Genomic DNA, 25,272 nt, shown 5'->3' on the forward strand with positions numbered 1-25,272 from the left:
AGCGAGTGTTTTTGTTTAGTGTATTGTGTTTGCATTGGCTGCTGTGGCTCTCCTTGCCCACATATGACGGCTTAATCGCTCCATTTTTTTCACATTATTTTAGCCATGGTGCATAAAGCTCAACTGAACATCAAATTGTGGCTCACAGCGCAAAGAGGAAAAAAATGGCCAAAAAGTGTAATTTTTGCAAAGGACTCCATTCCAACGATAAGATCCTTGTTTAAGTGTCAGAGTGGGAAAAAAACAACAAAATGTGTGACAGACGACGTTTATTTATTTTATGCTTCCTTAAAATTCAGTAGCAGCAACTGCTCAATTGCTAACACAATTATTCATGCAAAGTTGGCTTTTATTTAATTTCACTGTTAGTTGTTAATTGTTTGAGTATTTGTATTAATTTTTTATGTGCTAATATTGGAAATGTAAGAGGTTTTTTATAAGAGTTATAGGCCAGCAAAAAGGGCCATTTGTCAGTGTGTGAAAAACGATTCTATGCCTTTTCAGTTTCTTTATCAGCAGGCTCTTGAGCTCGCTTCGTTGCAATGTTGTTGTTCCTGAAACGCAAGCTGAGCTCTTCAGTCAGCACCCGGCAGAAGGATTTCTGTGGGCAGGATGAATTGAAACGTGAAACACTATGTTGATGCTTTTTGTCGGGGTGTCCAAAGTTCAGCGGACCCAAAATCCTCAACTATTTATCTCATCACATCTAACAAATGCTTTGATGAAAATAACTATAATATAAAAAATATGATGGATTTGTCTAAGCGCATTGTAAAAAGTTGAAGAATTTCTATAGGGCCCTTGCATCCATCCATTTTTCTCTAAGATTTGGACACCCCTGCTTCAATCTGACTACTCGGCAAAAAATAAAATCCGACTCCAGTGACGTGATCATACCTTCTGCTCCGCCGCACTGCTGCGACTCTTGGAGGCGAGCTCCAGGATGGCCGACAGTGTTCCAAGCGTCAGGCCCAGCGCAAGCACCAGAAAAATTCCCTTGAGACTGTGCGGCTGCGCAGCTGCCGCCTTGGCCTTGTCCGCCATGCAGCTGCTGGCCCACCATTTGCTCTGCAGATAAGCCAGCTCGCCCGCCTCGCTCAGCTGCAGGATGGCCACGCTCAGGTTCTTTATGAGCGGAGATCCTTGGATAAGAAAAAGTTATGATATGATAAACATGTTTGGATATGAATGCTGAAAATGTGCCAACTCAATCGTGGAGAGCTTCTGATTGAACATCTCTGGAGAGATCTGAGAATGGCTGTGCACCAAACGGCGATATAAATTAACTTATTCACCCCAAAGCCATTTTCACTGAAGCAACCCCCTTCGCTCCAGGCTGTTTTACTGGATTTTGACTTAATTTGCCAGGCCCACAGAATATTGTGTTTCTATTGCTATAAAAACATGGAACCTACCAAAAGAAAGATTAGAGTCTCTTCTTTCATCAGGAAAAACTTATATTTCTATCTGTTTCCGTTTTGCAGCAATTAGCATTAGAATATAGCTAAGTTTCATCATTATTCACAAACCTGTTGAAAACACTGGAGAAAAAAGCTTTTTTGCAACATGGCCCTGGCTGATCTCTTACACTCTGTTGCCACCTGCTGGCATTTTTTTGTAATAACTACGATTGCGTTAAACAACCTCTTCAGGTCGGAAGCTGCATCAAAGGCTTCTGTATGCTCTATCATAAAAAAACGTCTAAATATGTTTTGGGGAGTGCAGGACAAAGTATTGAAAAACATATTTATATACGTTTTTGGGTTTAGTTGAGTTAATCATGGAAAGTCAGATTTAACATATTGAATATGAACCCTCACCAAGCTTGGCGGCGATGCTGTATCCCCTCATGCCGACCACCTCATGCGCCCTGACCAGGTCGCAGTGGCGTGCCACGGCCAAGTCCAGAGACACCGACTCGCCAATGAAGGCAAAGTTGCCCTCCTTTGCCAGACGGATGCCTTCATCCATGGATGATACCAGACTTTTACTTCTTTCCATGTGCTCGTAGATCCTGCGATACACCGGGTTGTCGGAATTCTGGGCAAGAAAAGAAAAAATACAGATGGAGAATTTGTTGTATGAAAATGTGAGAAGGCCAAAGTATGGAGAAAGAAAGGATCTGGAACAGGCTCACTAGTCTTTATTGATGATGTAACTTATGATGGTAGCAACATTACATATTACTTGATCAGGAGGAAAACGTGGAAGGTCTTAACCCAATACAAAGTAAATTCTGTCGAGTAGTATTAGAGTAGGCTAATATTTCCACTTGGAAGAGAGTAAAATAAAGAACTGGGGAAAAAAGTCACTCAAGAGTTGAGGAACGAACTCACGATTTTCAGCTTGGGAGACTGTCACACTACCACATGAGCTATGCCCCTCCTACTGTTTATCTCCAAGAGGAGACTAAAAACATTGTTTTTGGTCTCCGCTTGGAGTTAGGAAGATTCTAGCTGACACGAGTTATAAACTAACACACAGCAGGAGCTGTGTGGCCTTCCAAGCTGAAGGCCGGGAGTTCCTCAACCCTTGAGTGACTTTTATTTTTTCTCTTTTTTTCTCCAAGTGTAATTACTCTAAAACTGAGTCTATTTGGTCCCACTCTAAATAGAGTCAAATTGACTGTGTAAGATATGCATTTTACCAAATGAAGGGGACACTGACGGGAGAAACAAACAGTCGCAGGCTTAATGTAGTTATTGCCACCAAATATGAAATGTTATTCAATTCACAAGTCAATGTAATCATGTCTGTTCAAATACGTATTTATTTTCATAATTTTAAATGGCAAACCAGAAGGGAAACGACCCATCAAGCACACCTTGAAGAAGGCCAACGTGGAAGAGGCGCTCAGGCTGCCGTATTCAATCACATCCTGATTGGCCAAGTCTTCAAAGCCTTTCACGGTCAGCTGAGTGGATTCGGGGCTTTTGGACGAGCTGAAGTTGGAGAAATAACAGGCCAGGATCACCACAGCAAATAGCCACCAGCTGCAGCAGACGACACGTCCTGAGAGAGCGCGGGGGTGCGGACCGGCACCTGGCGAAAAAAACACAACACATCAGCTAACTTTGTGCTATCCCATTTTTTGAAAGAAAAATATATAAATAAATAATTTCATAGAGAAGCAGACTGAAGGAACTGCAGTCTTTGAAGGAAATGATGCAAAAACAATCTACTGACCCACCTTCAAAAAGATGATTGGGTTGGAGTGTGTGGAACAACGTTTTTTTTTTGTTTTGTTTTTTACTGTTATCAATTTCCAAGAGTCTCATGAATAAACACAGTCAAAACCTCCACGATGTCACATGGTGCTCACACGTTACCTTGTAGCGTGATCGCCGCAGCAGCGTACCAAAGGCTGTGCGGAAGGCTGAACATGCTCCGCTCGTTCTGAGGCTGACTCCACTCACTCGGGCTGACTCTAAGAAAATAAATAAATAAATACATAAATTAAAAAAAGCAATCTATGAGCGATGCTTGCCTTTCGCTCCATATACTGCTGGGCCAAGTATAAAACATTTGCAGAAATAGACAAATAAAAGATGTGCAGTGGTGCTCTGGAATACGAGTGATCCGACAGCATGCTGCACGTTACTATAAGTGCAGTGTGAAAAGGCCTTCATAACCCTTTAAGCAAAGGATATTTGAACACAAACAGTGGAGTAGTAGAAAACATAACAATACTATAGAAATATATTTTTTTAATCATCCACTAAAAAAGACATCTTACTGAATATGTTTTGAAACTCTTCTTCATGTGTGTCTATGTCTGTAATGTACTGCCCCCTTGAGGCTAAGACGTGCACACCAGAAGGAGCAGCACAATGGCCATTCAAATGAAGTAATAAAAAAAATTAAATGACAAAATCGGTTTAATTCTTGACATTTTATCTACTCGTGTTTTTACTGTGTGCTCTTATAAAGTGCAAAAAAAAATTGCACATTAATCTTGTATTAACGCAGATTCATTTTGAGTGCAGATTATTCTTTAGCTGACAGCGGATGGTTACGTTAAAGGTAGCACAGGTTGTGTTTGAGCAATAAATATATGCATTAAAGTAAAACACTTCATAAATGTTTGTGTATGATATTCAGAATGTTCATGTCAAAAATATTGGGGTCATTTTTTTCCATTTTAAATAATGCAAGTGCAGTAATTAACTGATTAGAAAAAGGAGGATGAGCGTGTGCAATGGATCAAAAAATGTTGAAGACGTCTTCATAACATTAAACGTTGAAAGAATGAACACGTAACAGGTGCTCTTCAATTTTGGCGGGCAACATTTTTTTATTAAAAAATCATTTTTAACGAAGCAATTAATCGTGATTAATCAAAATTCTAAGATGTGATTAATGTGATTTAAAAAATGTAATCGTTTGACAGCTCTACTTAAAACATGACTGTACATCTCAGCAGAAAATGTCATTACCAACCTAGTCACTATAGAGATGCAGGCAGCAGTTCCCAGGTAGGCGATGATAATCCCGGCCCAGGTCTCAGCTGAAAAGGGAGTGAGGAAATCAAAGAAGCCCATCCCCTCGGAGATGTCCTTCCTCAGCAGGATGCTTATCCCCGTCTGCATGAAGGGTTTGGTCATGCCTACCGCCTTCTCCCGAGCGGCGGTGAGGGTCAGCGGCGCGATTGCCAAGTCGGCCTCCTGCGCGGGAGCCTTAAAGTCACGCTGGTTATGCCACCTGATGACACACTTTCGGTCATTTTCTTACCCCTCGCACCACTTCGCCAACCATCCCGTTCCAGTGTCCGTTGTCATCCTGTCTGCCGTACGAGGCATCCTTCACCAGGTGCACTTTGTAAGTGAAGTCCAGCTTTTTGCCAACTTCAGACAGCAGGTCCATGCAGAAGCCTTCCAGTTGTGAGCCTTTGGACATTGTGTAAGGCTCTTGCTACAGTTTGTTTAATTAAAGGGTATGTTAACATTTAAGTATGTGACATTATGAATGAATGAAATAAGAGGGTTACCAGGATTGTCGTAATTTTCAGCTCGGGTTGCACTATAGGGGAAACAATATAAATGTTACAATCATGACTATTAATACTGTACTGCACCATTGCTGTGTTTTCTGACTTTTAAGCCATGATTAAAAACAATAATGGATGCCAAAGCAACAGGTGCTGCTGTAAGCTTAAACTAGAAATGTATGATATCCAAACACCACAATATAAATATCACAAAATGTATGGAGGACCAAAACTGCCCAAATTAAATATAAATAAATGACTAAATAAATAAAAGCGAAAATAAAAAAGGATATAAAAAATATAATTCAAAAATAAATTGAAATAAAAACAACAAAATATATATATATATATCCCTAAATAAATAAAAGTAAAAATAAAAATAAAAAACGAGATTCAAAAAATAAAAATAAATAAAAATATAATTAAGTATCACTCAATAAATAAAAAAGGCTCTGCTCTCACATTTATTTATTTCATCCTGCAGATGACGAAATGTTATTCAAATGAGGGGGGCGGCCCTTTGGTTGGGCTCCGCTGTTGCACATAACAGCAGTGACCAAAAATAGGCTTGGCCATGTCATTGTCATGTGTTTCCATTGGCTTAGTGGCACAAAGTATCATGGTCTATGTCACTATGTGTTCACTACTGTATTCGGCTGAAGCAGGCAAAAATATATAATATTTTTTTTTTACGGAGATGTTGAAAAATATTTGTTTGTAGGACTGATTTATGGGAGTGATAACCCCAGCAGTGGCCAAAATAGGCTCCATCTCACCCGCAATAAGTGCAGACAAGCGCTCCAGAAAATCGATAGATGATAATATATTATAATAATTTAAAGTGAAATGCTACTTCTGCTTTTAAAATGAAGACAGTGGGTTCCTGTACCCCAATACCCAGCCCAGATGAAAACAAAACAAGACAGAATACAGCTCGTGTTTTCCTGGCTCATGTACTTCCTAGATGTAGCAAAATCAAAGCTTCCTTTGTGCATTTGAGGTGAACAGTCAGAGGGCACAAATATCTCCTTCCTGCGCCATGGTGATCTGACCACTCTGGCTCCTTGTTAAGTCTGCAGCGGCGTGTCCATTCAAAGGATGTCAGTGTCATGGCACAGGGACATGAGAGGCCAGTCAAAAGAGTATCAAAAGCGCCAGTTCGGGCCAAGACCCTCGCGGATCCTCCTTTTCAAAAAGATGACACTTATACAAGCACTTCCAACCCCATGTCACTGAGACACACAGGCCCTTTGTATGCGACCCCGCTTCTCATCCATGATTTATGACTATTATTGCATAAAAAGTCAACAGCTTTTCTTCTTTCTCAGCAGTTGTACAGGATGCGTTTATGCCACGTCGGGGCAAAAACAACACATTGGGAATTTGGCGTCAAGAAGTTGCCAAATTCTGTGACCGGGTCACACTTTGACATGTTTGGACCCAGGGATAAAAAAAATCATAACGTATTTTCTCATCTGGTTAAATAAAATATGTGCACTAAAAGTTGCTTTTTCCTATCAGGGGCCATCCAATCATCCATTTGTATCATCTTTATTTGGTAAGAAGTGAGCTTGAGCCTATTCCAACTGACTTTAGGCACTTACTCACCAGCCAATCAAAGGGTACCCATTGACAAAGCATTTACATTTACAACAATGATTTAGAATCTTCAACCTCACAGGCCTGTTTTTAGAATGTGAGAGTGGGACAAAGCCATAGTACACTGACCAAACCATAAGTATTTCTGGAGTTTGGGACTAATTAGATTTAGTTGGCCAGATTAAATGCATGTACAATCTGTAGTCCTATCTGTGCAAATTCTTTACCTGCAGTGCTTGTCCCAATGTTGAAGAGGAACCCAACAGATGACAAAAAGAAGACAAACAGCATCCTGATGATTTGATGTCGCCTGTCCTATCGTTTAAAAAGAAAAAAAAAAGGAAGCATCACATATTTAATACTACATATGCAAAGTGAAGCCTACCTTTATGGGATGTCGTCAACACTTTGCCTAATTGCTGGTCTGGGACGTCGGATCACAGACAAACTGAAGTGAGCCACACAGTCAAATTGGTTATGATAACCAACAGTGACGCTTGGCTGGTGGGAGGAGATTGCGTAAGAGACGTGAAGTGGTGAGAGAAGTATTAAAGGGGACAGAGTATGGGAAAATTTACTATTTGATTACTTTAAAAACGATTTGGTCTTTGGAGTGCCTGCTCAAAACCAGGTTTCTGTATGTGCCTATTTATGAAAAGCAATCTGTTTATTGCCATTTCCAAATGAAGTTTAAAAAAATAAATACAACAAAAACAACTACACGTTGTGTATTTAACCAAACCACCTAACTTCTGGAAGACTTCTAGAATCCCACCAACACACAGTGAAAAACACCATCGAAAGTCCAACAAAACTAGCATTGATGTAGCGGTAGGTCACTTGTAACCCTTTAAATAACAGAAATGGTACAGTATTTCAGATGTAGACAATATAACAATACTTACAGGCATACTGTATATATTATTTATCCTCTGCAAAAAATGACTAAGGCATTTACTAAGTCACTTGATTGTGAAAGGCTTCATTGTGTAATGTTTATCTGTAATATACAACTGGTTACTAAAGGTGCACAACACCAGTAGAAGCACAATGACAATAAGCATTGAAGCATGAAGTTATAACACACAAATATTTGCATTATATTTAAATGAAGTTGTTACTGTATGTATTTATAATACTATTGATTGCTGGAAGGAGGTGTCACATGACCAAACTCAGAAAACAGGTGAGCTGGGATGTTTGCAATGCGAACCAGAAGTTATTTGGGCGTCAATTTCCGTCGACAGCAGGAGGCGGCATAATGTCAAAATGGCACCCCCGAGATGGATGAAAACGGATGGATCTGCTTAAATGTTATTTCACAAACCCAATATTAATCACAATACTGTGTTTATACTAGTGGGAACAAATTATTGCAAAGAAAATGTCTGACTTGGGCTCACTTTAAAAAATGACACTTTTTTGGGAGCTGGAATTGCTTAATGGCATTACCATTTATTTCAATGATGAAAGACCATTAGGGATTTGACTGTTTTAAGAGTGTTTTGGGCAAGTAAAGAGCGTGGTCAAATAACAAATTACTCATAAGTCAAGGTACTACTAAGTCATGTAACACTTAGACGCAAAACGGTGATGTTTGCGAGGGAATTAATGGAAAACCCCGCGAATAGCGAGTGTTCACTGCACTGTAGTGTAAACACAACATAGGGAGGACACGGCCAAAAGGCGCGCAATCCACATGCCGTTGTTTTTCTCACCGCTTTTTTCAAGTTCCTAATTGCTCTATCTCGTGCGGTGAACTCCTTTGCCAAACCAACCAATCAAGAAAGGGTGCGCGTTGCCCGCGGAGCAAAGCGGCGGCTTCTGATTGGCTGGCTGCGTTTTAAGGGGCGTATTTTTCGAGCCATCTTGACCGAATATTTAGCCATATCCAAGGTACATTAATTTGATATATTTGCGGTTACGCGACCGTATGGCTGTGGACCGGCACCGCCGGTAAGGTTTAAGTGACAGTCATGTGAGCGGCCGTTTTTGGGTGCTTAGTGGTTACCAAAGCGGTTAAAATGAAGATGACGCCGCGTCGCACCCGAAATGACCGGCTAGCTAGGCTAACAGCTAGCATGTCCGCCGCGGTGGTTCAAGCCTGAGCTGACATTTAGCGAGTTGCTTTTTTCCCCTTCCCCACCCTCCCTCCTGTTTGTCACTCGCACCGCTGAGGACCACTTTTCACGGTAAGGCAGACATGTTCGGCGTTTGGTGCCTTATTCGGGAAATTGACATTTTGTTGTACGAGTCGTGTGTGTCAGGTATGTGTTTCGTACCCTGTCCGACAGCGAAACGCTATCATAGATATCCTTGCTCTTTTTTATTTGCCGTGTATTAACGCAACAGACTAATGTTCTAAACGGTGAATATAACCATGTCGTATGGTCCAATGTATACATACATTTAAATGCCGCATGTCAGCAGTGTGTATAATGTGAATTTTTTTCCTGCTGTTTGTATAATATAATTGTGTCGCTTGTTGCCGCTGTGCTGTTGTAAGCTCAAAATGGCTGACGGACGTCGAGCTACTCTGGTTGATATTTAGCGCTCCTCAACCGAACTATACACAGCAACAAGGAGTGGGGGGAAAATAATACGGAAATTTGATTGGATGTAGAGAAACGTGTCAATTGTACTGGCTCCCGATTGGACCAATGGGGACAGAGACGGGGCGTCTCCTTACAGGCAGCAAATCACACCGGCCAAAACATTAGGTACACCTGTACAGCTAAACGAGTGCCAAATACAAGTAATATAAACAAATCTGCCTTTTAAAATACTTTAATATAATTTTAACGGCATGGAAGTTGCTTTATTAGGCTATTAAATTGTTATCACTGCATCTAGAGACACTATAGGCAAACTAAAGCAGCCTAGTGCAGTTTTACCTCTGTAATAAACATCTTGGTAAATACTGTAGCTCCTTCCATAACTCCATCCGTATTTGCTTATATCTGACCAAATTATATTGACAGGAGTTCCGTTGAAGGCGGTATTATAAATGTTTTCACATTTTCATCAAAATACCCCAACAATAAAGAATTACAGTACACTTGACACACTGCATTTCTTGTCTTGTGGAAATTAACCAGTTCTGAGATGCCCTCAAGTGAGCTCCCATCCTGCTGGGCCAATAGTGAGTACAGATTTTGTTACCATGATGACAGGAGATGGAACACGCATGTTTGCACTTTGCAGCGTCTACTTGCAATAACAATTCCATAGTGTAGGGGGGGGGGGGGGGGGGAGTGAGGGCCAGTAAAGACAATAAAGGCATTATCACAGAACTTTGTGTGCATGTAGCAAATGCACACGCAACTTTCCCACAACCGTTAGTTACTGCATCCATTTATCTTCTTTTGCTTGTGTTTAAGGTAGCTGGTGAAAGTCCCCCCCTCCCATGCAGAAGGTAAGGAGGTGGGAATGTAAGACAACTGCAAGTAGACTCAACATGGGTCGCGGCCGAGGCAGAGGACGAGGTAGGGGCAGAGGTTCAGCGGGCCAGTTGCGCTCACCTTCGCCCTACAGACTGCAACTCTCTCCTTCTCGGGAGACGCTGACGTATGCACAGGCGCAGAAGATCGTGGAGGTGGACCTGGACGGCAGGCTGCACCGGATCAACATCACCGATCCCCTGCCGGTGATCACAGAAGACGAGATGATGGCCCAGGACATTGTGGAGTGTAACAGTAACAAGGAGAACAGCGTGCAGACTCAGAAGAAGAAACCCTCCAACAGCAAAGGGAGGAGGAATTGTAAAAATGCATCACAGCAGAACAAACGACCCGGCTCACAGCAACAAACGGGATCTACCAATTCCCTCCAACTCCAGAGTCCACTCCCGGAACCCACCTTTCGCACGCTAGGCTCCGTTTGCCCCCCGGAAGCCTCCCCCCTGCCCAGCGCCTACTACCGCTTCATTGAGAAATCCAACGAAGAGCTGGACAGAGTGGCCGAGTATGACATGGATGAGGAAGACCTGGCCTGGCTGGAGATGGTGAACCAGAAACGAGTGTCCGACGGCCACGCGTCTGTGTCCGCCGACACCTTCGAGCTGTTGATAGACCGCCTGGAGAGGGAGTCCATCTTGGAGTCCCGAAGCCAGGCGCTGTCGCAGTGCGCCGTGGACGAGGACGCCTTCTGCTGCGTGTGCCTGGACGACGAGTGTCTGAACAGCAACGTCATCCTTTTCTGCGACATCTGCAACCTGGCCGTGCACCAGGAGTGCTACGGCGTGCCGTACGTACCCGAGGGCCAGTGGCTGTGCCGCTGCTGCCTGCAGTCACCCTCCCGCCCCGTAGATTGCGTGCTGTGTCCCAACCGAGGAGGTGCCTTCAAGCAGACCAGCGACGGGCGCTGGGCCCACGTGGTGTGCGCCATCTGGATCCCGGAGGTGTGCTTCGCCAACACAGTCTTCTTGGAACCCGTGGAGGGGGTGAAGAACATCCCCCCCGCCCGCTGGAAGCTCACCTGCTACCTGTGCAAGCAGAAGGGCCGCGGTGCGTCCATCCAGTGCCACAAAGCCAACTGCTACCGCGCCTTTCACGTCACCTGCGCCCAGAAAGCCGGACTCTACATGAAGATAGACCCCGTCCGGGAGACGAGCGTTAACGGGACCACCTTCTCAGTGAAGAAGACCGCTTTCTGCGAGCACCACTCCCCGGTGGGGTCCCGGCGGGATGGATCGGGTGACGAGTCGGTGGAAGGGAGACTGGTGGGGGGCAGGGGAAACAGGGGGCAGCGCTCGTACACTGAGAGCTCGCCTACGCCGCCGGCAAAGAAGGCATCCAAGGGCCAAAAGAAGAAGAGCACGAAAGGGGCCTCGCGTCGTTCCAATGTGCCTGTGCTGCTTGTGCCTCAAATTCCCTCTCACAGGTGAGATGGTCCACACGCATTTATTTTCCATCCTGAATGAAAGGGAAGCTGCAACCTGTTACAGCTGACTGAAAGGAAACATTATGGAATGTGTTTCCTAATGTGCTACTGGAAACTCTTCCATGTCCTGATTGTAAATAAATGGCACATGCATGACACCCCCACTTGCTAATTTAGCAATTTTCGAGCAGCAATTCAGATTTGATTGAATTTTCACTCATGGAGGTAGAACTCCAGCACTAAGCCACTGAATTGCTTTATCAACGTGTGGATGTGTGCAATGCCACACAAATAGACCACACCCCCACGTCGCCAAATTAGATGAACATTCGAACTGTAAACACTGTTAGCTTGCGCTAATCTGTGCTAAACTGCAGCTCTGCTTACCTTTTGGCATGATGAGTACTTGTGGGAATTAATGTGTCCTCGCTACAGGCTGAACAAGATCTGCACAGGAGTAGAAGTCCAGCGAAAGACTCAATTTATGCAGAGGCTTCACAATTACTGGCTACTTAAGCGACAGTCGCGCAACGGGATGCCTTTAATCCGTCGACTTCACTCCCACATGCAGGCCCACCGGACTGTCGAACAGGTGAGGAAAGAATGTTGGAAAAGACAGAGTAATCTAGAAAAGTGATTTCCAAGCGAGATTATCAGACATAATCCAGTTTTACTTGATTGGTCTGAAAATTATTTACTACAAATAATGTTGCTATGTTGTAATAACGGGTAGATTTTGTGGAACATATTTTGTATTATTTGTTTATGCATTATCTGCTTGTTTTGTGCGTAGTATTGATTTAGCACAGTCTTGTAGCATCTTGTTGCCAGAACAATGTTGAAGTGTGTTGAGGAGTTTCATTTATACAAAAGCACAAAGAACTACTTTTGTTAACAGTTTAGGCTTTTTGGTGCTGTGTAGCTGTGTTGAAGTGCTTTGAGGAGCTTCATTTAGGCCACTGTACTGCTTTGTCACCATCTTGTGGCATCTATAAGCAGTTGTGAATTTTAGGGGTCAATTTCTTGCGGATTTTTGCAATTTAAAACAGAGCTTGGTCTCTACGGACAAATATTAGGAGAACGCTCAAATTTTTGTGACATTTATTCAGTGGTGTACTGTGACACCGTGTTCCATTCTAATGAAAAAGTATGTGGTATGGCCCCAATAAATGAAACACTGACTTGGGAGGCACGTGCTTAAAATTAGCGTCTTCATGTGTGTTCAGAAGGAGCCTAATGAGAAGCTGTGTGCTGCCCGAGAGGAGCTGCGTTACTGGCAGAAGTTGAGGCAAGACCTGGAAAGAGCCAGACTTCTGGTGGAACTCATTCGCAAGCGAGAGCGGCTAAAGAGGGAACAGGTGGGTCACGAGTGGAATTTTGCCGGGAGTTCTCACCAAAGTCTGCGCCTTCAAACTCTTGAATTTCCCTTTCAGATGAAAATTCAGCAGGCTGCCACGGAGCTGAAGCTGACGCCGGCGCTGGTGCTCCTGAGGACCACCTTAGAGCAGCTGCAGGAGAAAGACACGGCCAAAATCTTTTCTCAGCCCGTCAATCTATCAGAGGTTGGTGCACATAGCGGGATCAGAATTGCTAAAATTATGTATTAAAAATTTCCTTAAGATTGGACGGCGCTCACGTTGTCATTCGAATCATTCCCGAGGTCCCAGACTACCTGGAGTTCGTATCGCATCCCATGGACCTGTCCACCATGCGGGCAAAGCTGGAGGGACACGCCTACTGCTCCGTGGCTGACCTAGAGGAGGACTTTGAGCTCATGATCACCAACTGCCTCAAGTACAACTCCAAGGACACCATGTTTCACAAAACGGCCTTGCAGCTACGCGAGGTGGGCGGGGCCGTCCTGCGCCATGCCCACAGGCAGTCGCAAAGCATCGGCCTGGACCCCAGCACGGGCATGCACCTGCCCGAGTCTCCCAACAAGCACGGCTTTCAGCAGTGCACCTGGGATGACGGTGAGGCACCATTTAGTCGGTTACGGTTTAGTTTGCCTCGACTCACATCCTTAAATGCACACGTACGCTTTTATTTTCCTTCTCAACCAGTCGACTCCCTCTTGGACCCCGACAACAGGCTTCACCTGAGCACGGACGAGCAGCTCAAGGCCTTGCTGGACAAACTGGACGTGGTGACGTCCATGCGGACTAGCGGCGGGCGAACCAAACGCATTCGACTACTGCGACGGGAAATCAACACATTGAGGCAGAAGGTGAACCAGCAGCAGCAAAACACGCAAACGCTTAATACCAAGGAGGAAGTGGAAGAAGACGAGCAGGAGACGACGAAGGAAAAGAAGAAGGCAAAACGGAAGATTGTGGATAATGGAGTTGTATCCGCAGGTAATACGTGAAAGCTATTTTTTTTTTTTTTTTTTTTTTTTACAAAGAGATTATGCAAAATAGCTGCATGATTGCAAAAACTTACAGCGGCTCACCAGGCAGGACCTTGGACACCGCTGATCTCGTTGATTATTCATGACCATGATGTCTTTCCTCGTACAGATGACTCCCCTCCTGTGTTAGAACTTACGTGTCCGGCATCGTCCCCGCTGCCAGGCGACGCTCCTCTGGAACCGCCCGTCCTGGGCATCATATCGGGAGGCCGACGGTCGCCCGGCCGTTCCTACAAGCGCCAGAGATCGTCACGAAGCGGCAGCAAAAGCCAGGGCGAGGACGAGGCCGAAGTAGGCGAGACGCCGTCTTCCCGACCAGAGGCCGTGCACGAGGGCACGCCTTTGGGAACTCCGCCAGTTCTGCCCGCGCTGGGCGTCGGTCGGCGCACGTCCGTCCTGTTCAAAAAGGCCAAAAACGGCACCAGAGCCAGCAAAAAGAAGTCGCCACTGCAGCACAACGGCAAAGTGGCAGAGGATACGACAGACGGCTTGGACAGCGTCGCCGCTAGCCCGCATTCACCCCACGCCAATATCACTGCATTACCACCCACTCCTCCCTCGCCCTCCTCACGCCACCTGAGGTCTAGAGGGCACAGTGAGGCGGACAAGCACTCGGGTGTGGAAGGTGAGCAACTACTTGTAGATTCCTCAAATGGGGAAATGTCTTCTTTTAATCAACTTAGCAGCATTTAATTTGGTAAGCTTGTCTATCATTCACGAGTAGACCTATAACAAAAGTTTAAAGAACCCATGCCCCCCCCCCCCCAAAAAAAAAAAACAGTAAGTCTGCCATTTTAGGGTAATTTCCAGGGGTTCTTCAAAGACAAACATATCCTCAAGATTTTGTCTGATTAATACCACAATTGAATGACAAACTAGACAGATGGATGAGACGAACTAGCAAAGAGTTTGACCTAGCATCATTGTCACAAGTTCAACCAAGCCAAATCAGCCCTAATAAGCGGGTATACTAGACAGACTGGCAATGCTAAATTTTTAGACCGATACCATTACTCAACTCTTAAGTAGTAGATTCTGATCCCAAGTACCGAATGCTGATACAACTACTACTTTTGATATATAAAATCTCAAACAAAAAACAAAACCAATGACTGATAATAGTAAAGAAAGACACAAGAGTGCGGACAACTGCTGTCGTACCGATACCTTGAAATAAGGCTGGCTATCGGCCCGATATGATACCTAATATCGCTACTTGCCCATCCCTATTTTTAAGGCATTGCATTTTAATGATCATTTGGAAACGTTGCCAAATAAATGTTTATTTTTATGTTTAGATGTAACAAATGGAAAACACGCCTCAGAGGAACACGACAAAGACGCAAAACTCAAGTGAGCGACGCACACTTACCTTCTGCCGGTGCCCTTTGACGTGGACTTAAAGCGTTCGCTCTTTCTGTTTGCATCCAGCTGCACGGCGTCTCCTCCTAAACGCAGTCGAGGGAAACCCGCTCTGGCCAAGGATCCCATCGGCGACAACAGAGACATCTCTGAATTGGGTTGGTATTGTCAGAGGATAGAGTACATTACGGCCTTAGGCCATTTATGCAGCAATGTGATCATGTGTTTTTCAATACCTTTACAATTTGCAACTTGACTTTTTCAATTCTCTTTCCAAAATAATTAAAACTACTCACCACTTTGAAGAGAGACAAATATTTGCTTGGCGTCATAATAGAAGGTCTCTGACATTCTTACGTCAAAATACACTGACTGTTCTATAAGCTTATTAGTAGCATATTGTACTTGAAAGTTAACTACAACTGAAATCTATTTAACAAATGTACTGGTTAAGCCACTGTAACATTTACAGTTTGAACGTTCAATTCCAATTCCGTCACACACCACTAGAGTGAGCCCACATTCACACACGTTGAGAATTACTCCTTAATGATCAAGTTTTCAAATCCAAATCAACATTCTTTGTTGCCCGCAGGCAAGCAGACACTTCTTTGTCCAGACCGCGAGACGGAGTTGGCCCCTCTAGATCTGGTGTGGGCCAAGTGCAGAGGCTATCCATCATACCCGGCCATGGTGAGAAAGAACCGGTGACGCTTCCGCCGAGACGCTGAAAGAGCGATTGTTCATAAATGCCCCTCACTGTGGCAGATCGTTGACCCAGACATGCCCCAGGAAGGACTACTCCACAACGGCATTCCCATCCCAGTGCCTCCCGTGGAGGTGCTCAAGCTGGGCGAGTGGAGGCGGACAGAGGCCGGACAAAATCTCTTCCTGGTGCTCTTCTTTGACACCAAAAGGACCTGGTAAGATCCGGAATGGCCTGACCCCAGATATTGAGTTGCACAGGACAGGTTAAAGGTCATACCTATACAGGAACATTTTGAAATTATCCAAGCATTTGAGCGGGGGGGTCGGACTGAGCGGTCAGAAATAAAAAAGAAAGATTATTTTTTTATTTATATTGAATTCATGATTCATAAAAACATTCATTTATTGCAAAAACATATTTTTACTTATTCATATAAGTATAGAACACCACTTGCAGGCACTCCAAAAAAACAACAACTAATTCATGTATACAACAATACAAGTAATTCAAATGTCAATTGTCCATGATTGGCACCCCTTAATTTTCAGGCAGTGGCTCCCTCGGGATAAACTGCTGCCCATGGGAATGGACGACACGGTGGACAAACTTCGTCTGATGGAAGGCAAGAAGCCGAGTGTTCGCAAGTCAGTGCACACGGCGTACAACCGGGCAATGATGCATTTGAACCGCATCAGAGGCAACCTCAACTTCACGCCCACCTCCAACTTTATATGATTTTTTTGGGGGGGTGGGAGCAGGCAGGCTGTTGAACCTTAAACGAAACACAAACTTCTGCGGGTGCTCATGAAGGGTAAATAGTGGTGGAGGAGTGGGAGGGAGTTTGACAACTACCCGTCGCGTCGAGTTCATTTCAGATTGTTTTTATTTTGACATTTTGGCCAAAGTTATTGAAGACTTGTAAATATTGAACTCTGAAAAAGGGAAACATGTATTTAGATTGTATTTTGAAAGTCTCACTTGACACTCGCTTCATGGCTGGACTTTTACACACACATTTTTATAAATATAATATAGATATGAGATAACATTACATCGGAACCACTAAGAACAATCTGCTGTGGTTGATTTCCAAGTTGTTCCAATTTCAAATCAATTTTTCTTGTAGGAAATAATGTGACGTCTGTTGCTGTCAAAAAGTCTTTACTAGCTGTAGAGGTAATGTTTTAAGCACCTTTCCTAAGGGACCTAAGCCACTGGATGCGTAATGTAGCAACATAAAATTTTAAAAGAAAGCAAGAGCTCTCCTATAGTAAAGGGCAATCTTGTCTATAGTGGAAAGTTGAAATCTCATGAGAATAACGTTTTAAATTTTTCTTTTTAAAGTTGTATGGGGGGGGGGGGGGGTAAATGAGATTAAGTTGAAATTCAATGATGAAAATGCATTAAAAAAAAATGGAATCAAGTACAATTATAAATTTATTCCCCTAAGAGTAGCACTTTATTTGTAGAAAAATATGAATTTATTCTCAAAACATTCTTGCAACATTGCAAGGTTTTGTCATAGTACAATTTTCACTTTTATCATATATTATGAGTATTTGTGTGTTAGATAGTTTGGACTACAATAGCGTGTATTTGCATTCACATCTGCTTGGTAAAATTGATCAGTGTAACCCCCCCCCCCTCTCCAGAACATAGTATATTGTAGCCCAGCCATGATGCGATATACATTACGTGGGACTTGTAGTCTGTACTTATGTTTTTCCATATTGTGAAAGTGTATGTGGAGTAAGTGCATACAAAGACTACTGCGGTCGAGCGACTTTTTAATCGACTTGAAAAGCACAAACTGGCTTGTGTGTGTGTGCAATTCTGATTACTAAGCAGCATAGTAAAGGTGCATGTGTATAGTTTTGTACATATGTAAATGTTTGTTTATACCGGCTAACAGGAAGTAATTTAAAAAGGAATGCCGTTTTAGAATTTTAATTTATAAAACAAAAAGAAAAAAAACAGCAGTTGAGCGTGTTATTTTAAAGCAAAGACATTCAAGTATGGGAAAATACTTTTTGTGTGTAAAACGCTTCGTAGCTCTTTGTAACCATGACGACATGTCTGAACAGGTTTTCTTTAAAAATATAAAAATATAAATTACATGGCACAAGATCTGAGCCTTCCCGAGGTTCACCTTTCCCTAGCAGATTTCTGTCTGCAAGAGGCCATATTTTCTCACACTACAATAAAAGCTGTATGAATCAACTGAATACTTGTCTTTGTTTGTTTTGAAACAAAACACACTCGATTGTAGATGACCACCATGTATCCCGCAATACATCCTCCAATTTTTTTATGAAATTGTGAAGGTACCATAAAAGCAATCATGCTCCAATAAGACTGAAAACATTTTTAGTATGACTTCAACTGTTTATTTTTTGGTGGTTGTATAACTGCATGTAGTTACAACAAACCCACTGCGCACATTTAACACGTATGTACTAGTGCAACCTGGGGGGGTTATTTCTTAATACTATCATAGTCATAGATTCTTAAGACTATTTAAAGTGACAACATCAACACATTAATGATGAGGCTGCTGTATAAAGAGCACCTTTACAAAACACGACATAGAAAAAGGATCCTGAATTTTCTACGCAAACACTTTGAAAGGATAACAGATTGCTTGAGTCCTGCTGATTAAAACTCGTATTAAATATAGTGAGTTGTAACAGACAAATGTTCCCTGGTTGAGATTTTTTGCACTACGAAGGGAGTATTAAGGGTACGCTGTAAAATAATTATATCACGACAATATTTTTTCCCTATTCAAAAAAAAAGTATATATATTTTTTTATTTTGTTATTTTAGAACAGTCCAAAAATAAAAAATAAACAAATCTTGGATCTCTATTAAGTTGCATTTTGGGGGAGTTTAACAATGTAACAACAAAAAAGTTTAAATTTCTTGAGGAAAATAGTATTCATTTTATAAGCATGTTGTGATTTTTCAAGGGGGAAAAAAGTCATAATCCTACTTTTAACAGTTCTTTTGTGAAAAAAATTGGGGGGGGGGGGTTAATTCACAAAAAAATAGAACTTACGCTTGAGAAAAAATACAATTTGTTTGCTAGAAAAAAATACAAGTTTTTATCTTGAAAAATACGCCTATTCTCGTAAGTTAGCGACGTTCCCTCCGAAATAACTTTTTACCCTGACAAAAAGTTTATTTATTCTTGAAAGACCACAACTGTTTTTCAGAAAAAAATCTTTCATTCCCAAAAATGTTGGGAGGGAAAAAAACTAAAAATAAAAAAGTATACAGGAAAGAAAAAAAAAAATATTGTGTTGGGAAAAAATATATATTTTTAACCTAAAACAAAATAACATATTTGTTTTCGCAAAATATACCTTTTTATCTGGAAAACGTATCCTTAGCCTTGTTACATAATTGCCTAGGTCACAACATCAATAACAATACCAACTTGCTAAACCTTGTTTTTTTTTCCTTTGTAGATTGTTATTCATCCAAGTCATACTAATCCAGAAAGGTTAAATCGAGGCAACTGGACTGTTATTGTAGAATTTGTTGTGGGGTTTTTTGTTTCCCAAAGACGTCCAAATATAACTTTGGCAACTATGCTATTAGGCTAACAATTTATTTTCGTCATATCATTTTCTATGTGACCCCAATTCTCTCTTAAGTCCTCTGTGGGCTGTACTAAATTGATGAAAGACAAACAATCAGTTTAATATTATTATTATTATCATCATTTTAACTCATGTACAATTGTTGGTTCAATATTTTTGGGGCTCTGAGGCTTTATTGCAAGGATGTTCCTGTTAGTCCTCCTCCACTTGCATATTCCTGTTAAAGAAGTCTCCCGTGCAATACATTCATAGTTGATAAAACAAAGTAAAACCACTTAAATAGCTCCGTCCATTTGTCGCCGCTTCCGGCTTAAAATTAAAAGATGTACCTACCTCTGCTTTTGCGTCCAATGTCAACAAGTGTCAAAATGTAGCATTCGATGGGTCCCCTCATAGCAAGGACAGGAAACCGTTGTCGGCTGAGTCCGTCTGTTCCGCCTTTGCCCCCCGCGAGCTCTTGGCGGGGTTGGGCGTGGTGGAGTACTTGGGCGGGTACCTGATGAAGAGGCGCTCCTCCTCCTTCTTGATCCAGCGGAGGAGCTTGGTGATGACCGTGATGGCGCACGCCTTGGTCACCAGCGGACTGAAGCACGTGTACAGCTCAAACTTACTCGTCACCTGCATTAGATACCCAAACAACAATCCATAAACCTTAAAAGAACAGCTATATATATATATATATATATATATATATATATATATATATATATATATATATATATAAAACATAAACTAATCAAAACAAACAAAAAACTAAAACTAATAATAAAGCTAAAATGAACATAAAATAATAATAATAATAATAATAATAAATTAAATAATGACTCCTCTAAAAGGCAAATTAAAACAAACCGACTCTGAAAATGTCAAAATGAAACAAAATCTAACTATAAGGAGAAAACCCCAAAACTATTATGGTCTGATACGTACCCACGCTAGCAGAGTTTCCCTCTCGGCCACATGGTAGATGAGCTTAAGGGGTCGAGAGCTGCTGTGGATACGGCTGTGCATGTAACGGTAAAGGTCCAAAAGCCTCATTTTCTCCTCCTCGGTGTGGTACGGGGCTTCCATCTCGGGGCTGGAGGGGTCAACAAAGTCACCGTTAAGATCAAACACAAGAATTCAATGAAGAAACTATTCATTGTCTTGTATACAAATATGGTTCGCCCGTGGCACAAATATAGCCAGGACCACCTCTGGGCTCCAGCTCACCTGTGATTGGCTGGGGACATAACGAGGACAAGCACTACAGAACGCCACAGCAAAAGCACAAAAGATTGACAGACCTGGTGAACTGCGTGAGCTGTCGATGGTTGTCGGGCACGTCGAAGGGCTTGTACATGAAGTGCCTGAGGTCGGCGACGCCCACCTGGCTCACGCTGTACGACTGCGCCTTGGCGATGAGGCCCAGAGAGCCCTGCGCCGCCATGGCCTCCTCGATGCGCCGCTTGCACTCGGCCACGGCATAGAAGGCCTCCTTGTCGGTGGAGAGCAGCAGCAGGCACACCGTGCACTCGGGCGGGTCCAGGTACGAGATGTACGCGTAGAAGTAACAGTCGGGGTTGAAGAGCGGCAGGCAGATGGGCGTCCAGATCTCGCCGGCCTGGAAGGCGGAGGAGGCGCCGATGAGGTTGAGCAGCAGGTGGACGTCGGCGGGCTCCAGACGGGCGTCGTCGATGACCGCTCTCTCCTGCACGACCGTCAGCAGCTGGTTTTTGGCAATGAGGATGGAGAAGACCAGGTTGGGCGTGATGGCCTTCTGCAAGATCTGGCTGAGGGAGTCCCTGAGGGAGGAGGCGAGCGGCAGGCAGTGCACGGCCGCCAGAAGGAAGCTGGGGTCCGAGTCCATCAGGTCCAAGAGTCCGTCCAGGATCTTCTCGGAGCCTGCCAGCAGTCGCCGCAGGTCATAGTTCTTCTTGTGTTCAAAGATGCGCGAGATGCTGGCCTGCGTCAACATGCTGATGATCTGGTAGTAGACGTAGAGGAGCTCGCCGCGCAACTGCTGCTCCGACTGCCGGCTGCTGGAAACGCACACCAGCACGAGGGGGCCTTTCTGGATGAAGACCACTGTGTGCTCCTCTGGTGGGCATGCAGAGAAACACACATTAAGCAACAAGTCAACAGTTACTGGATTTATTTTAATAGACCTGAGGGGTTGAATGAATTCTGATTTTTTTTTAAGTCTAGGTTAAAGAGATGATAGCTGAGTTAATGTCAATTAATTACAAATCGATTATATATTATATTATTTTGCTATTTTATGGCATTTCTACAAATCAGAATGAATTATTTTCCTCTCAAAATTATACACAAACAACACCCCATAATTATACAAAAAAAAATTCCCCCAATTTATTAAAGAAAGAAATAAATCACATTACTTTTCTTAATACTGATTGATTTGTTTTTGTTTTCTTACATTGCATGCAATTTAATTACATCCAACTCAATCACATACAAATTGTACGTAAAATCGACCTAAAAATATCATCAAATTTATAAACCTCCAAAAAAATATTTTAAATAATTAAAATATAATATAATGAATTGAGACAATAATTTATTAAAAATAATTATCCAGCCATTAAATAGTGAAATATAATATTTAATAATTACATTTGAAGTATTTTTGTACTGCTTTAAATTCTATATAAATAGCATACTGATAATAGTTTATATATTGTTTAGAAAAAATTGTTTGTACAAATATGCATCTGTTTCTCTGATTTCGCTATTTATAGGTATGGTATGTATTTCACTAAAATTAATATTTTGGAAAATTAAAAATTTATAAATACAAATACAGTATTGTCAGTCAGAGAATCTGTTTACAGGTTTTTTTTTTATTCCTAATTGTTTTTCCCAGAGCTATATTGCCCATAAATTTGTTGTAACGTCCCTAAACAACAAAGCCATGTGCTGTGCCTCAAAAAAAAAAATTTTTTTTTTAAATCTTTCATTTAAAAAAAAAGAGACTTTTTTTTATTGTAAAAAATTAAATATGCACATGTGGAATAAAATGACTATTAATAAGTCATGACATCACACAGATGGTGTATTTTCGTGATGCTCACCTGAGTAGACGGAGCGTATGATGTTATCCCCACTTTGCACAAAGGACACCAGCGCCATCATGACGCCCATCGTCGACGACAGAGCTTCTTCGCTGCCGTAGCGTGAATAGATGGGCTTTCCGGCTTCGCTCAGCACAAAAACGTGCTTCCTGTGCCGCCGCCAGCTTTCCGCCGTCACGTCCTCGTCCCGGTGGGACGCGCCGTGCCCGGCGGGGGGAGGTTCCTGGATACCCGCCTCCAGCAGGGGTGACGAGCGACCCTTAACGCCGAGGCCTTGCTCCTCCAGCTTGGCCTTGGCCAACACGGTGACGACAAACTCTCCAGAGTCCCTTTGCGTGCCGTCTGCCATGTCGTCCTGCTGCTCCTCGCTTTCCGGCTCGGTCGCCGGGGGAGGAAGAGAGCCTTCTGTGTCCTGAGGGGGTTCTTCTGAAACATCTTGTGTGCGCTCCTCTTCTTGGGCAGCCTTCCTGGCCACTAGATCAGGGAACATATGATTCCCCAGAAGCGAAAGTGAGGTTGCTAGGGTCTCTGCTGAAATAGAACCACAATGACAGGATATGTCATAAGGAAGTCAATTTACTTTTTTTTTTAATTATTATTATTAGCTTCATCATGGTAGGCCTGAACGATTTCTCATTTTTGGACTGAAATCACAATCTCAGACGACGCAATTTTGTGATCGTTAAATCTACTTTATTTTAGGGTTGTTGTTTTTTTTTTTGCACTCTTATCCCCATCAAGATCACCAATCAGAACGGCATGCTTCTCGTGGACAGGTCAAGCTCACCAATGCGCTCCAAAATGAATATTACAATTAATTAGTATCGAGAGATGAATCAGTTACAGCCGACATCAACAGTGATGTTAAATCTGACAAAAATACTGAAAAAATATTGACATATTACTTAACATTTGTTTACAAAGAACATGAATATAAATAAATAAAAAATAAACATTTGTGCTTAAGATTGTTTTTTTGTTGCATTAACTATTAAACACTTACATTTTATACATGTATGATGGCAAGCAGTAGATCTTGCGTTATTGAAGCATTTTAAAAACCTTGAAAAAGGACTGCCTCCCTCACACAACCTCTTTAGTGTCTGTGCGTACATACCTTTTAAGCTTTTGATGGTGTGATGTAATCTTCTCTCATGTTTGTAAATGGTACTTTAAACGGAAGCTTGATTCAAAGAAAATCACAAATTGAATCAAAATCGCAATATCTGTCAGAAGAAATCGCAATTCAATCTTTTCCTAAAACCGTTCAGCCAGGCGACATTGTGTGAAGAAGAATCTCCATAACTGCCAGTAAAAACCCAGGCTAAATTTTCAACCGTGAATTTGTGAATTGAAAACCGCAAATATATGGGGGACTACTGTACCTGCTGTGTTAACTTCTAAGGGTGGACCACAAATCTTGACTCCCTGCGTCTCTCCCTCTTGATGATTGTCCATGTCCATGATACCATCCCAGTCACTGGAGAATTGGGGGAAGAAAAATGACAAATAAAAATAGCTGGCAAGATGGTGATATAGTCATATAATCACAGTAAAGAGGTCCTGGGTTTGAATACAGGCTTGGGTCCACCTGTATGGAGTTTGCATGTGATTTTATGGGTTCCTCACACATCCCCCAAAACATGCATGTTTGTCTACTGGGAGAGGCCTTAATGAGGACAAACACTGCAGAAAATGAATGAATAGATGCTATCTTGGCTATCGGTAAGTTCCAATACCTGATCTATGGTTATCGTCACACTTGCCCTCTTCTCACGTATTCTTTCTTCTGCAGCATTACACACACACAAACGCGCGCGCGTAGAGTTTTCTGGCGTCCCACGTGACGACTTTATCATAACCTGCGGTCGTATCATAACAGACATCCCAAGACTCTTGAACAGCAGCATGAATGAATGGCAGCAATTATATTAGCATGGCAGCAATTATATTAGCGTGGCATCACATGACGAGAGTGAAAAGCTGCTGGTTGAGTATTATAACATAGAGTACACTGTGGAATTCGCTATGCACGTCTAGATAATACCCCACCACAAACACGCATAGAAAGCTTGAGTGACTTCGTGGTCGCCAAGAGGCTAACCTTTGGTTAATAATTAGCCTTCAGTTGCACCTTTGCGCGTGGTGGGAGCTAACACACCACGGTGAAGGGTTATATTCAATTCTTAGCACATATTTGACTCAAATCAGTGAAAATTGATGCCAGAAGCTAGCGTAACCAGCTAGCAAGCGACACACACAAACTCACAGTAGAATTTAAGCCCCGGCTTAACAGTCGTCATAACAAGTGAGCTGCAATTGGAATCACAGCAAAAGGTCGAACTTACGTTTTTTGTGTACACACGAAAGATGAATTCCTAAACTGCTACATGAAGTCTCGGTGGTCGTCAGGCTTGAATGGGAGCCGTCAGTGATAGGAAAACAAATGCTCCTCTTTACCGCAGGAGATGTATCCGGATACTGTGACGTCGGCGTTGATTTGGCCAATCGGGATGCGCGTTGGCTCCAAGCAGCCCCGCCTCCAATGTATGTTTAAAACGGCGGCAAGAGCGATTTTTTTCCTGAAACGTCGAAATGTTGACGTCCGGGTTTTTTCTCAAAACTTTGAGGGTATTACTTTGGAA

General features: G+C 42.7%; 3 protein-coding genes across 8 annotated transcripts; 1 reads left to right on the top strand and 2 right to left on the bottom strand.

The window, feature by feature from the left end:
• Positions 1-260: 260 nt before the first annotated feature.
• grik6 (glutamate receptor, ionotropic, kainate 6) lies at positions 261-9,103 on the bottom strand. Of its 2 annotated transcripts, XM_086086556.1 has the most exons (11): positions 8,994-9,103; positions 6,972-7,087; positions 6,814-6,901; positions 4,988-5,019; positions 4,732-4,911; positions 4,441-4,664; positions 3,330-3,427; positions 2,825-3,042; positions 1,821-2,040; positions 898-1,142; positions 261-601 (listed from the first exon to the last, which is right to left on the bottom strand). In XM_086086556.1, the coding sequence occupies exons 3-11, from the start codon at positions 6,875-6,877 to the stop codon at positions 491-493; spliced, it is 1,392 nt and encodes a 463-aa protein (XP_085942682.1). In that variant the 5' UTR covers positions 6,878-6,901; positions 6,972-7,087; positions 8,994-9,103; the 3' UTR covers positions 261-490. The 2 variants fall into 2 exon arrangements, with proteins under 2 accessions (XP_085942682.1, XP_085942683.1); XM_086086557.1 differs by lacking the exon at positions 8,994-9,103 and having other exon boundaries at positions 6,972-7,403.
• Positions 8,450-18,173, top strand: brpf3a (bromodomain and PHD finger containing, 3a). 3 transcript variants are annotated; one of them, XM_086086543.1, is made up of 13 exons: positions 8,450-8,778; positions 9,967-11,467; positions 11,903-12,059; positions 12,694-12,825; positions 12,901-13,029; positions 13,128-13,440; positions 13,531-13,824; positions 13,987-14,502; positions 15,176-15,230; positions 15,309-15,397; positions 15,835-15,932; positions 16,008-16,162; positions 16,497-18,173. In XM_086086543.1, the coding sequence occupies exons 2-13, from the start codon at positions 9,993-9,995 to the stop codon at positions 16,681-16,683; spliced, it is 3,600 nt and encodes a 1,199-aa protein (XP_085942669.1). In that variant the 5' UTR covers positions 8,450-8,778; positions 9,967-9,992; the 3' UTR covers positions 16,684-18,173. The 3 variants fall into 3 exon arrangements, with proteins under 3 accessions (XP_085942669.1, XP_085942671.1, XP_085942672.1); XM_086086545.1 differs by having other exon boundaries at positions 9,971-11,467; XM_086086546.1 differs by lacking the exon at positions 8,450-8,778 and adding an exon at positions 8,811-8,853.
• Positions 18,174-19,646: 1,473 nt separating this feature from the next.
• mon1bb (MON1 secretory trafficking family member Bb) lies at positions 19,647-25,113 on the bottom strand. Of its 3 annotated transcripts, XM_086086549.1 has the most exons (7): positions 24,976-25,103; positions 24,367-24,489; positions 24,013-24,107; positions 22,628-23,158; positions 20,840-21,632; positions 20,484-20,631; positions 19,647-20,171 (listed from the first exon to the last, which is right to left on the bottom strand). In XM_086086549.1, exons 3-7 carry the CDS (start codon positions 24,089-24,091, stop codon positions 19,944-19,946), a joined length of 1,779 nt encoding a protein of 592 aa, XP_085942675.1. In that variant the 5' UTR covers positions 24,092-24,107; positions 24,367-24,489; positions 24,976-25,103; the 3' UTR covers positions 19,647-19,943. The 3 variants fall into 3 exon arrangements, with proteins under 3 accessions (XP_085942675.1, XP_085942676.1, XP_085942674.1); XM_086086550.1 differs by lacking the exon at positions 24,367-24,489 and having other exon boundaries at positions 22,628-23,155; positions 24,976-25,113; XM_086086548.1 differs by lacking the exon at positions 24,367-24,489 and having other exon boundaries at positions 24,976-25,113.
• Between the last annotated feature and the right edge of the window lie 159 nt (positions 25,114-25,272).

The sequence above is a fragment of the Leptonotus elevatus genome, chromosome 10 (genome assembly GCF_054856555.1).
Source record: "Leptonotus elevatus isolate MCC_2025b chromosome 10, RoL_Lele_1.0, whole genome shotgun sequence".
NCBI classification, from domain to species: Eukaryota; Metazoa; Chordata; class Actinopteri; order Syngnathiformes; family Syngnathidae; genus Leptonotus; species Leptonotus elevatus.

Bases quoted from the DNA above. Each gene is read 5' to 3' on its own strand.
- grik6 (XM_086086556.1), bottom strand. From the start codon at position 6,877: ATGCTGTTTGTCTTCTTTTTGTCATCTGTTGGGTTCCTCTTCAACATT. The intron at 3,428-4,440 runs GTTGGTAATGAC...TTATTTTCTTAG, and splicing joins TGCATCTCTATAGTGACTAG to AGTCAGCCCGAGTGAGTGGA. The intron at 2,041-2,824 runs GTGTGCTTGATG...TTTCTTGCCCAG, and splicing joins CCACGTTGGCCTTCTTCAAG to AATTCCGACAACCCGGTGTA.
- brpf3a (XM_086086543.1), top strand. From the start codon at position 9,993: ATGCAGAAGGTAAGGAGGTGGGAATGTAAGACAACTGCAAGTAGACTC. The intron at 12,060-12,693 runs GTGAGGAAAGAA...ATGTGTGTTCAG, and splicing joins CCCACCGGACTGTCGAACAG to AAGGAGCCTAATGAGAAGCT. The intron at 14,503-15,175 runs GTGAGCAACTAC...TTTTATGTTTAG, and splicing joins CAAGCACTCGGGTGTGGAAG to ATGTAACAAATGGAAAACAC.
- mon1bb (XM_086086548.1), bottom strand. From the start codon at position 24,091: ATGGACATGGACAATCATCAAGAGGGAGAGACGCAGGGAGTCAAGATT. The intron at 20,632-20,839 runs GTCTGTCAATCT...TGACCCCTCCAG, and splicing joins CAGCTCACGCAGTTCACCAG to CCCCGAGATGGAAGCCCCGT. The intron at 20,172-20,483 runs GTACGTATCAGA...TATCTAATGCAG, and splicing joins GGGAAACTCTGCTAGCGTGG to GTGACGAGTAAGTTTGAGCT.